Source organism: Bubalus bubalis, chromosome 6, assembly GCF_019923935.1.
Source record: "Bubalus bubalis isolate 160015118507 breed Murrah chromosome 6, NDDB_SH_1, whole genome shotgun sequence".
In the NCBI taxonomy this organism is placed as follows: domain Eukaryota; kingdom Metazoa; phylum Chordata; class Mammalia; order Artiodactyla; family Bovidae; genus Bubalus; species Bubalus bubalis.
In genome coordinates, this window is record NC_059162.1 from 65,488,531 (window position 1) to 65,501,324 (window position 12,794).

Sequence of the window (12,794 nt, forward strand, 5' to 3'; positions counted from 1 at the left end):
ACTTTCTTACATGTTTACTCAGAAGTTAGTATGCTTTGTTATACATAGTATTTGTACAGCACCTTCAAAGTACCAAGTACTCCCTGAGGGCATTTGCTGTTTTATTTTTAAAGTCTTCATATTTAAAGCAGTTTTAGATTCATAGCAAATTGGGAGAAAGATACAGAGATGTTCTCTATACCCCCTAAGCCAGCACTACCAGAGCTGTCTTCATTACTGACACCCCCACCAGCGTGGGACATTTGTTATAATTGGTGAACCTGCATTGACACATCACCATCATCCAGAGTCCATGACTTTATGTTAGGGTTTACTCTCGGCGTTGTGCATTCTGTGAGTTTGAAAACATAAATGATGAAATATCTCTACCATTACATTATCATACAGACTCTTTTCACTGCTCTAAAAATCCTCTGTGCTTGACCTATCCATCCCTCCTCCCAACTGCAATGGATGTTTAATGTTTACAGTAACCCTTTCAGTGGACATTGGCAATTCCATTTTGCTGATGGAGAAATTACAATACAGGCATGTCACATAGAAATCAAACTTAGGTCTACCTAAGTCTTCAGTCTGTGTTTTTTCGCAGTCTTACGATGACTCTTTTCAGCCAAGATTCCAGATACAGTAACAGCTTCATTTTAGCTCTGGGCTTTTATCACTTCTGGGGCTTCCCCGGGGGCTCAGTGGTCAAGAATCCGCTTGCCAATGCAGGAGATGCAGGAGACAGAGGATTCAATTGCTACATCAGGAAGATCACTGGAGGAGGAAATGGCATCTCACGCCAGTATTCTTGCCTGGAAAATCCCACGGACAGAGGAGCCTGGTAGGCTACAGTCCATGGGGTTGCAGAGTCATACTTGAGTTGTAAATGAGCATGCACACATCATCACTTTTAAACTGAAATAAAATTTACTTTCTAAATGGAGAATAATTCTTTTGGTTTCATGTTGATAATATAAACCTTGCTAATATTTTAGAATGTCAGCTCAACTATCAGATTTAAAACCCAGCTCTGACACTACAGTGTGGTCTCCTTCAGCCTGCTTCTTACCCTCTCTGTGCTTTCAGAATTTGCATCTATAAAATGGGGATAGTACTTTTCAAAGGGGTGTTTTAATATTTAAATGGCAGTTACTGTAATTGCTTAGCACATAGTAAGTGCTTCAGTTCAGTTTAGTTCAGTCACTCAGTCATGTCCAACTCTTTGAAACCTCATGGACTTGAGCACACCAGGCCTCCCTGTCCATCACCAACTCCCAGAATTTACCCAAACTTATCTCCATAGAGTTGGTGATGTCAGCCAACCATCTCATCCTCTGTCATCTGCTTCTCCTCCTGCCTTCAATCTTTCCCAGCACCAGGGTCTTTTCAGATGAATCAGCTCTTCTCATCACATGGCCAAAGTATTGGAGTTACAGCTTCAACATCAGTCCTTCCAATGAACACTCAGGGCTGATCTCCTTTAGGATGGACTGGTTGAATCTCCTTGCTGTTCAAGGGACTCTCAAGAGTCTTCTGCAACACCACAGTTCAAAAGCATCAATTTTTTGATGCTCAGCTTTCTTTATAGTCCAACTCTCACATCCATACATGACTACTGGAAAAACTATAGCTTTGACTAGATGGACCTTTGTTGGCAAAGTAATGTCTAAGCTTTTTAATATGCTGTCTAGGTTTGTCATAACTTTCCTTCCAAGGAGTAAGCGTCTTTTAATTTCATGGCTGCAATCACCATCCACAGTGATTTTGGAGCCCAAAAAAATAAAGTCAGCCACTGTTTCCACAGTTTCCCCATCTATTTTCCATGAAGTTGTGGGACTGGATGCCATGATCTTCATTTTCTGAATGTTGAGCTTTAAGCCAACTTTTTCAGTCTCCTCTTTCACTTTCATCAAGAGGCTCTTTAGTTCTTCTTCACTTTCTGCCATAAGGGTGGTGTCATCTGCGTATCTGAGGTTATTGATATTTCTCCTGGCAGTCTTGATTCCAGCTGGTGCTTCATCCAGCCCAGATTATCTCATGTTATACTCTGCATATAAGTTAAATAAGCAGGGTGACAACATACAGCCTTGACATACTCCTTTTCCTATTTGGAACCAGTCTGTTGTTCCATGTCCAGTTCTAACTATTGCTTCCTGACCTGAATATAGCTTTCACAAGAGGCAGATCAGGTGGTCTGGTATTCCCATCTCTTTCAGAATTTTCCACAGTGTATTGCAATCCACAGAGTCAAAGGCTTTGGCATAGTCAATAAAGCAGATATAGATGGTTTTCTTGAACTCGCTTGCTTTTTCAATGATCCAGTGGATGTTGGCAATTTGATCTCTGGTTCCTCTGCCTTTTCTAAAACCAGCTTGAACATCTGGAAGTTCACGGTTCATGTATTGCTGAAGCCTGGCTTGGAGAATTTTGAGCATTACTTTACTAGCATGTGAGATGAGTGCAGTTGTGCGGTAGTTTAAGCATTCTTTGGCATTGCCTTTCTTAGGGATTAGAATGAAAATTGACCTTTTCCAGTAAGTGCTTAATCATTATTATAATGTCATTATTAGAATATAACCACTATATATATATATCATTGTGTAGTAATTCTTTGGTTCAGTGGTAAAGAATCTACTTGCCAATTTAGGAGACTCAGGAGACGTGGGTTCAATCCCTGGGTGGGAAAGATCCCCTTTACGAGGAAATGGTAACCCACTCCAGTATTCTTGCTTGGACAATCCCATCGACAGAGAAGCTTGAAGGGCTGCAATCCATGGGGTCTCACAGAGTTTTAGCAGTTTAGCACACACACACTGTCATTATTAGAACACATGTATACCTGTGGCGGATTCATTTTGATATTTGGCAAATCTAATACAGTTATGTTAAGTTTAAAAATAAAATAAAATTAAAAATAAATAAATAAATAAATACAAAAAAAAAAAAAAAAAAAGAAGAGAGTGGTGGAAATGGGTACAGTAAGTTTAATGCTTACAATCTTTTGTTCTTTCCAGCCATTGGTTTTTAGAGAGGGTTATTTTAAAAGAAATTCTGGTTATACTTATTCTTGGGAATCATTTTATTGTTTTCTGCAAAAATGTTGGGTTGTGAGATAAGGGAGTGCCCCAGATTTTCCTTAAACGAACAGTTTATTTTGGGGTTTCTCGAAGAATACTATAAAAACTGAAATGTTAGCATGTTTTTCTATATTATTTATTTTTATGTTAGCCAGCAAGTTTTGCCAGCTATGAACAAGAAAGTACAAGGAGTTAGTCTCCAAATATCTCCTTTACTAGCATAGTTAAAATTAAATCATCAGTTAATATTTCAGTTACATTTTATTCTTATATCAAAGCATTATTCAGATTATAGGGTTTGTAAGTCATATTTAAGAGTGATTATTTTAGAAATTTAAAAATTTTGCTCTTGCATTAAAAAGGAATGTCTAAAAATATATATTTGAATTGGAACTCTGGACTATAGTGTTATAAGCATCAATTAGGTTTCTGTATTATGACTTAAGTGAATTTCTATTTTCAAAGATTAAAATTCTGGGAGTAAAATAGCTTCACAGTTTAACTTATTCAAGTCCCATTACAGTAACTTTCCCGTTTATTGCTGAAAATATTCTACAGAAATTTTAAAAGGATCAATATTAATATCACTAGCTTGCATGCAAGAAAACGGATACACAAAATAGAACTAAATGACCTGACTGAAATAAACAACTGGTTGTAAATAAGGTCTATCTTCCTGAAAAGTCTTCATACTTTTTAACATCAACAAACAGTTTTGCATTCTGATTACATGTCTTTTGTCTTCCAGAATATCTAGCAGGAGTCATTTAGCCAGAACTAAGAAGTCCACATTTTCAACGTCTATACAACGAAGGCATTAGGCATAACTAACTGCTATCACAACTATCTTTAAGTGGGCTTTGAAAGAGACAATTTTGATACTGTTACATAAAACATCACAGATGCAGAAAGCAGTATTTTATTTGATGAGCATAACAATATCTCAACTAATAAATTGGCTGTCATCCTTTCCCCAGGTTGAGATAAGGGGGATGAGAACATGTAGATCCTTTTTTCACATGCCAATTTGCAACTACCCCATGATAGAGCACAGTTGTACTATGATTGATGAAATATTTTAGAAAGAAAAGAAAGGACTTAAATGGAAGATTTATTAGCTTTTGAAATGGCATTGCTAACAGTAGTGGTAGGAGAAAAATAAACATGAAAACAAACATTTTAAGTAGATAGTAAGGACACAACCTAATCCCAACAGCCTAGAATGTCCTTGCTGTTTTCACTTACTCTTGCATCATATAAGGGGATGTAAACAACTTAATTCTAAGCTTATTGTTGCAACCTTTTCTGCTTTATAATTTTATCAGAAATAGTGTCTAAAATAAAAACAAGATACCTCTAAGACTTCAGTGGCTTGTCATAAAAAGATGTTATTAAACATAAAAAAATTCAGTAACTGCATACTCTGAGCTAGAAAGGCACTAGAGTGATAAAGTAATGTACATTATATAATAATATCAGGATCACTCTGATCTTGAACATTTATTTCCAAGTTGAACAAAGTTTTTGAATCAGTCTCCTTTGCTCTCAAGTATTCGTATCTCAAGTTATAGAATCAGTTTTACCATCCCATGTTGGGTCAGATCACTGGTCTAGAAAATAAGGCATCACATCTTTTCCTCGAGTCTGCGCTATTAGCTAAATCATCTTCACACAGCTCAGTGTACCTAAACAGTGGTATTCAGGCTGCAAAACTGATGGTGGAAAGCAATTTCTAACTGACCCTTAAGGCATTTATGTTAAGGCTGGAAGTGTGATGTTTGATTACACCTAGTATCATTTCAACTCAAATAGCTATAAATTACTCGCACGTTTTTTTGAATAGCAACAATTTCTTAAATCAATGAACTCTTTTAAGAATTGAAGAAATGTCCATATGTTTATCATATGCACCATAAAACAGTGTTTCTTTAGACGCTCTAATTATTTCTTTGGGCCTTGATTTTATCATGTGTAAATTTATTTTTATCTTTTTTACTAAGAAATCCTGTAAAACAGTCAAGTGACTGATGATTTGAGACCAGCCAGAAAAGATAACCATTTTGTAGCATGCTTCAGGATAAAGGCAGATTTGTCTTAAAATATAAACAAATGTCATATTTAATCCTGCTAATATGAAGACTAGGAACGCAAGGTTCATTTTCCGCAATCCCAAAGTAGACCTCAAATATCCAAATTCAATTAGAGGTTTCCATTTCACTAAAGAGACTTCAAAAGGCAGAGGAAGATAATCTTGGCAGCAGCACCCTGGGAGTGAGAATACGCCTAACTAGGCAAGGTCCTTACCTTTTTCCTGGCTCTTAGGATTTGGAGATCAGATAGGAAAGGCAGACAGAGGTATACAAAGGAGCAGAGAGGGGTTGGAGCAAAACTCATGCATCAAGAGTTGCCTAGCAAGCAACCCCTCTGTTTCAGTGTGAACACTGATATGATTCATACCTCTTACAAACCACATACTAAGTTTTCAACAGTTTGCCAATAAAAGGTGCATGACATACTCTGATTTGGGAGCAAGCAAGAAGACTCAATATTGTGATCTCCTTATTGAGCAAGCATTTAATGTGCATCTACTATATGCCAGATACGTACACTTGACTGAAAATATAAATATCAAAAACATGGACCCTTTCCTTGAGAATCTTACAGTTTAAAGCAGGCAACATATTTGTAGGTTGTTCATCAACGTACAATAATAAAATACAGAAACCATATTTTAATAATAATGAAATATGAAAACAAGCTTTTATGTAAGCCATGTTTTGCATATCAAGTTTTGTTTAGAAAAGATAAGCTTACATGGGCATTTTTCCCACGAAAAATATATTGGCATCATATTTTGTATTATTTAAAATTTGTTATTTGATTTGTTCTATTGGCCATAGATTTATAATGTCCTCACCATTATTGTACTTTATTTGGTATGTAGTGAATTATCTGTCAGATTTGAAAGGATATGTTACCAGAAAGATGGAAATATTATTAAAATTAAATTTCTGTATTCTTTCTTTCAGAAAATAAAAACTATGTATGTATACATACATATATATATGTTTTAAATATATATATAAATGACATATTTTTGAAGAATATTCAATATGATTTATGGAAATATTTAAATAAAAAATGTCATCTTGACATTATCATGACAAAAAAGTTTATGTTTGGATGGAGATTATAGGGGATAGAAAAGAATCAAAATTGTCTTCAACATAGGTCTGCAGGAGCACTCCTGAAAGGGTAGTGCGTACTACAAGAACTTGAGGGAGGTAGAATGGTTGTCATCTTTGAAAAAGGAGATAATAAATGAAAATGTTGCATATTTACTGTAGGGAAATGCTGAGGGAGATGTGGGACTATATAGTAGCTATTAAATTAAAATTCAGAGAAGGATCAAAGATGTAGGAGAAAAAAAAAATGTAAGCATGTTACAGGGAGTGAATGTGATTTCTAGGGAGAAGGACAAAGGTTGCTTGCTGACCGAGGCACTTTAGGGATGCTGATTGCAATGTCATCTAAAGTCCTGCCTGTGTTCTGCTATCCAGGCCGTGTTCAAGATGCAGGGCTGCTTTCATACAGAAAGGGGATGCTTTTTACAAGTTGCTGCAAAAGGTTCGGATACTCACCTACTCCCATGCCTACAAAGATGTGTCTGTCTGGGGAGGGCACATCTTTCTAATACGTACAATGGCACCATATCAAGGGCGCATATACGGTGGTGCCATATAAAGGCTATATCTGCAGCCCCAGCCTGGCTCCAGGGTTGTTGTGACTGCCAGTAAAAAACATTGCTTGGCCTTTGGCATACAGTCATCAGTACATGGTGTCATGAAATGTGGAACTTACACTAAACAGAATCAAGTGACTTGAGCCATCTGTGCTTATTCAGACTGTAGTTTATGTAGTTAAAGGTCCACAAAATCAATGGAGTGGATCATGACCAGCTTTGTAAAACATACTGAAATAATACAGACTTGAAAATATCAAATCACAGTAAATGAGAAGGGTAAATTGTTTTTTAATTAAAAGTTGTTTTGCTATGTTTATAAATAAATCTAGTCATGGATAGGTGACTGTAAAAAAGGAAAAAAAGTTGCAAAACTTAAGAAGAATATAGTAAGTAGAAGAGTTATAACAATCTCGAAATTTAACTCTGCACCCCATTCATAGTTGGCTTTTCAATCTATATGGTCTGGGATAGAGGCAAATATGTTAGATCACTCAATAAGGATGTCAGGGCAATAATTGATGTTTCAGTAGCAAGGTATCATTGTCAGATTTATGGTCTGTTCCAAAGGTTTATGGTTTCTAGGAACCTGATTTAAATATTTATTATGGCATTTGTGTGATAATTTTAAACTCTAGATATTATTTACAACATATAATATGTAAAATCATAAAGTGCTCATGGGCACAGGTATAGTTTTAAAAAAATCTGAATAACTTTTGTAAAGTTTTGGAAAAAATCATGGTACAAGCAGATACTTAAAAAAAAAAGCCACATCTTTATTTCAGTGAAATAATTCATATAAGGATATGCCTCCAGGTAAGCATCTTTCTTAAAAAATATCAGAGATATTTCAACTTATTAGTAAGCAAAGTTAGGATTCATCATTGTGTTTTTCAGGATGGTTCACTTACTAAACTATGAATGTTATCTAAAATTAGCCAGTATTCTTCAAACACTGTTTTGAATGGTTGTAAATTATCAGATAATTCAAAAGATTTGTGATGGGTATGTTGTTGTTGTTGTTGTTGCTGTTTAGTTGCTAAGTTGTAGCTGACTCTTTTATGACCCCATGGACTATAGCCTGCGAGGCTTCTCTGTCCATGGGATTTCCCAGGCAAGAATACTGAAATGGGGTGCCATTTCCTTCTCCAGGGAATCTTCCCGACCCAGGGATTGAACTCATGTCTCAAACTCATGTCTCCTGCATTGACATTTAGGTGCTTGCTTATTCTTACCATTATATGTCTTCAGTGAACAGTCTTGAACTAACTTTAGCTGTATCTTTGAACCTTTGAATAAACACCTACAAAGAAAATACTTGGGGCAAAAATTTGGCCATTCTTCAGGCTCTTGATTTATCACTGAATATATTTCCATTAGCAGGATATGTGAGTGCTCCTGTAACACCAGCTCTGGTTCAGCATTCTCGTAAGTTCCTCTATCTTCTCATTTACAGTTATGGCAAATTTAAAAGTTGAAGTATTCAAGTAATGCAAAATGAGTTCAGACCAATAATATCAAAAGAAGTACAAGTTGAATTCCATTACTTCAGTAAATTGTGATTAAAAAAAAGTCGTGATACCAGGTTGCCCACAAGTGCAAAGACTGTTCTGACATTTCCCCCAAGATAAAAACGTATCCTAAAGTGCAAGTGGAGGCAGGATTGGAGTACAACGTCATGGAAGATGTTCATGTGTCTTTGCTTTTTCTGCCCTATGTCCCAGTCCTGGTTACAAAACTTTATTAGTAACAGATAAGGAATATAGTTTGGGATAATGTCATAACCATTGACTAAGGACTATTTATTGATCACAAAATAACAACAAATCTCTAAGTTTAATAAAAAAGGTAACAATTTTTATAGATGTCTTGCACATTTTATAGATGATAATTGACCTTGCATTTGCTATTTTGAGTTTCTTTGTATATTGGTATGGATAAATATTTATTTGCAATCATATATTTCAAGTTTCTTTTGTGAATTATGTACTCATTTCCACTATGAAAAAGCTACAAAATTTTTTTAAACTTTCTGGTTTCTTCTGTCTTATGGATTATTATAAGTTTTTGGTTTTTATTTGTTTTGTTTTCTAAAACTTTGGATAATTTTAATTAAAAATTTTGTTAGCATTTAATGCTGTTGATAACTAATTTAATTCACTGTTGTCAGCAATACTATTTTATATATTATGAAAAATAATACTAAGGAAACCTAATTTAGCATGAAAGAATTGAAAAATAAGGAAAAAGTGTATTAGATTGAGAATTTTGAAAAATGAGCATTAAACTCTTGCCTTCACCCAAATTAAAAGGTAAGATAGATTTGAAATTTAGACAAATACTATTTTTCATTGTTAATTTGAAATCAAGATGAACTAGTTGATAGGGAAATAAATTTCAAGTCTGTTGCCATTTCTTACTCAGATATTAACAGTCATATCTTCAGCAATCAACAGTAAAATAAGCAAGGCTCGGAAAAGCTGATATAACCAACACGGGGATCAGGAACAAATATTTCTCAGGCATGGGGAGTCTTGTCTGTCAGAGACCAAAGCTGAGTGCTGAGAAGTTATATAATTTTCAATGCTATTCAATGCATTGAAACAAGAAACAAAAAAAACCCCTACTTTAGCTAAAAAGAAAAAGCAGACAAACCTCTTGACAGCTTTTGTATCTTAATAACTTCTGCCACATGTTAATGCAGTAAATATAGAGATCAAGTTTATGATCACAAGCTAAGGAAAGCATCACATTATCATAACATATGTACTGTTGGATTCCAAAGGTAACTACAAATTATAATATAATGTTAAAAAGTATTAGAGCCAATTTTATGATAGAGGTCTATGTATCTGTGTGATAAATGAACTTTGAACTTTCAGTAAGTGTAGATCAGATATAATTTTTCCCCAAAATATTTTATTACATCAATGAAGTGTTATAAAATGTATGATGTCTTAAAATTAAGGAAACAAGGTTTCATTAAGAATTAAATTAGACTGTTAGTAATGTGGGTATTTTGGGTATTAAAAGTACCATCCCTATTTTCTTTGTCCTCTGATTTATTTTCAAGGTTGCTTTAAACTGTGTGTTTACTATTAGCAGAATAGATCTGGATTTCATCTGGAAACTAACAAGCTGTATCTTTTAATGGGGAAATATTAGTCTTTTCCACTTAGCATAACAGTTGATGTTTTTGATTGATATTTTTATGTCATCAAAATTATTTCTATTAGCTATTTTTACTTATAGTTTCATTCATTCTTTTATTTTTATTTAATCAGTTTACTTTTTCTTTTTTGAAAATTCAGTTGTTAATTTTCAGTCCATTTCCTGTTCTTACTCACAATCAAACTCACATTTTTGCACTTTACCAAAATCAGGAAACAAAACTTCCTTCTTATAGGGTGTTTTACTTGCTATTGTACTGTCCTCAATCTGACCAAAGGAATATGTACTCTATGAACCCACTATACCCAGGCTATTTATTAGGTTTTCTTTCAGTAAATTTTTATAAGAATCCTTATTATCTTTTATATTACACATTCATAATCATAATCATCATCATTCATTTGAATTTACATATTGCAGAATTTATTGTCTACGACATTGTTACACCTCCATCTCATTTTCCCTTGTTGACATCTGTCTTCTAAATTCATTATTGAGGTATCTTTAATGCTTTCTTCACAGAATGTGTGGGTGACCTACTCTTTGAATCCATGTTTTTACAGATGTTTTCAGATTTATTTGTCTGGTTAGAGAATTACAGAACTGGTCTTGCAGTCATTTTATCTCAGTGACTTACACATAGTACTTTACAGTCTCTCAATTATGTTAGCAAGATTCTCATACTATTCTAATTGTTTTTCTTTGTAAACTGGTAAATTCTTTAGCAACTGAGAGCTTGTTACTGAACCAAACTTAGATCTGCCTACCTAAAGTGCAGCAAAGCCAATCTACTGACTTATGGTGAAAGAAAGTACAGCATTTATTGAAGGGCACCAACCAAGGAGAGCAGGGGTGTGTGCTCAGCTCATGAACCTTCTTCTGATTGGTTGGTGGTGAGGTAGCAGGGTGATGTTTCAGAAATCTTAATCACCAGCCCTTTGGTCAGAACCAGTCTGGGTCTGTGTTCTGTGGTCAGCAGGCAATCACCATCCTCTGATGGGTAGAAGGTCTTAGTTTCTGCAGAACCACTCAAAGATAGGATTCAGGTTATTATCTATGTCCGTTCTGGAGGAACTAAGTCGTATAACTTATTGTTGCATCATTAAGTACTTGAATCTGCTCCTTGGAACTTGGGGAAGAACTAGGAGACTAAAACCTTTTCTCTACAAAAAAACAGGGATACTGAGGGCTACTGTACCTAAAAAGGCCTCTGCACAGTCCTTCTTGGTTCACATTCCCTCTTTTCTTTTATACATGTCAATCCTAAGGAGAACAGGGGCAGAACAAGACAGTGTTATAGAGAAGGGGGATAGAGAGATTTATTACAAACTCTGCAGGGAAACTCAGTTTTAAGGGGACTCAGTTTCAAGTTTGCATGATTTTTCTGTCATGGATTTGATTTTCCCCTTGAATATATATTATTTAATGATTAGAAACAAAAATCAATAAAGCTATTTTCTTTAAAAGTGTTTCATAACCATCACAACAGCACCAGAAGGACTATATGTGAGTATCATTCATTTTTACTATTAGAATTGATAGATACAGTGAAATGAAAAAACTTCAGAATAATTGATTTATAATTTAAAATACATGTATGAGGATTTTCATCCCACCATTTGTATCAAATGAACAAGAGAAGTGGTTTCCAGTGTCTAGAGAAATAAAATGGTTTGTTTTTCTCCTATTTGCCTATTTTTCTTATACTCGGTTTTGCTTGTTTGTTCTAAAATGTGTGTTTTAACAATTCTGAGAAAAAGGGGACAGAAGAGATGACAGTAGTATAAAATTAGAATATTTTCTTAAGTTCTTTCCCTCAGAAAATAAGTAAATGCAAAAAGAGCGACAGAGACCCTCCTACATATCTTTCTTTTCTGGTTTATATAGCATTCGCAAAATCTGATCCATAGTCAAAGGCACACCTTTCCTTTCAGAAAATTTTCAAACGATACTTCTTGCTTCAAACAATTTAACAAACACATTTCTACTAAATATTTGTTTTTAATACTAAATACCCATCATGAACCCTTTATTTTTGTGTAATTCTTCTGTCTTTACCATGATAAATTCTAATATTTTGCATTTGATGTATCTGACTTTTATTTTACTAAATCAGACTTACTCATTGTATGGCTATGGGAAATGTACATTTTATACTGTGTGTTTTATAATCAACAGTGGTAATGTAGGAAGTAATGTACTGAAGTATATCTTCAGTATTGAATTTATTTTTTTCCTCTGTCTTCTTAATTATTCTGCAAATGTCTGTATGTTTATGTGGAGGGGTGGTTTGTGTATATCATATGTGTAGTCTGGGCTGCACTTAAAGATTCAGGTGCAGAAGAAATTCCCAGAGGGGAAAAAAAGGTATAATTCCACATGTCTCCTTTGATACCTTTCCTTGTCTTGTAGAACGGTTGGTAATGACAGTTCCAGTGTGAAAACAATAGCTCCGTTACTTTTCTTGACTGACTGAACTCATGCTAGTTTCATCGCAGCTCTGCTTTTTTTCTTTCTCTTCTGCTGACCTTTTCCTCCCCCTTACCTCATAACTATATGTTTACCTTCATATTCCCCAGAAAAATATAAACTGTAGGAAGTCTATAATTGAGGGGACTCGTAAGGAAGATTTTTCTAAGTTCATTAGAGAGTGCTAGATATGAGAAGAGAATTACCAGTGTTACTGAAAACAAATGAGCCCAGTAGGCTGCCTTGGGGAGAAGTAGGGGGGGGGTAAAAGCTTCTGCATTGCTCCACCTTTGACTTAGAGGGCCTGTTTCACAAGAAATCACATAATGGTTATAGTCATTTTAGTG

At 34.8% G+C, this 12,794-nt stretch overlaps 1 protein-coding gene across 3 annotated transcripts in view; it reads left to right on the forward strand.

The window, feature by feature from the left end:
• Positions 1–12,794, forward strand: part of ADGRL4 (adhesion G protein-coupled receptor L4) — a 137,800-nt gene that overhangs the window by 52,748 nt on the left and 72,258 nt on the right. For 2 of the 3 annotated variants that reach the window (XM_044944805.2, XM_044944804.2), the window contains exon 3: positions 8,188–8,235. The exons of the other annotated variant lie outside the window; for it this stretch is intronic. In XM_044944805.2, the coding sequence (XP_044800740.2) occupies positions 8,188–8,235 (48 nt within the window). The remainder of the gene's footprint in view (positions 1–8,187; positions 8,236–12,794) is intronic. 3 annotated transcript variants of the gene reach the window in all.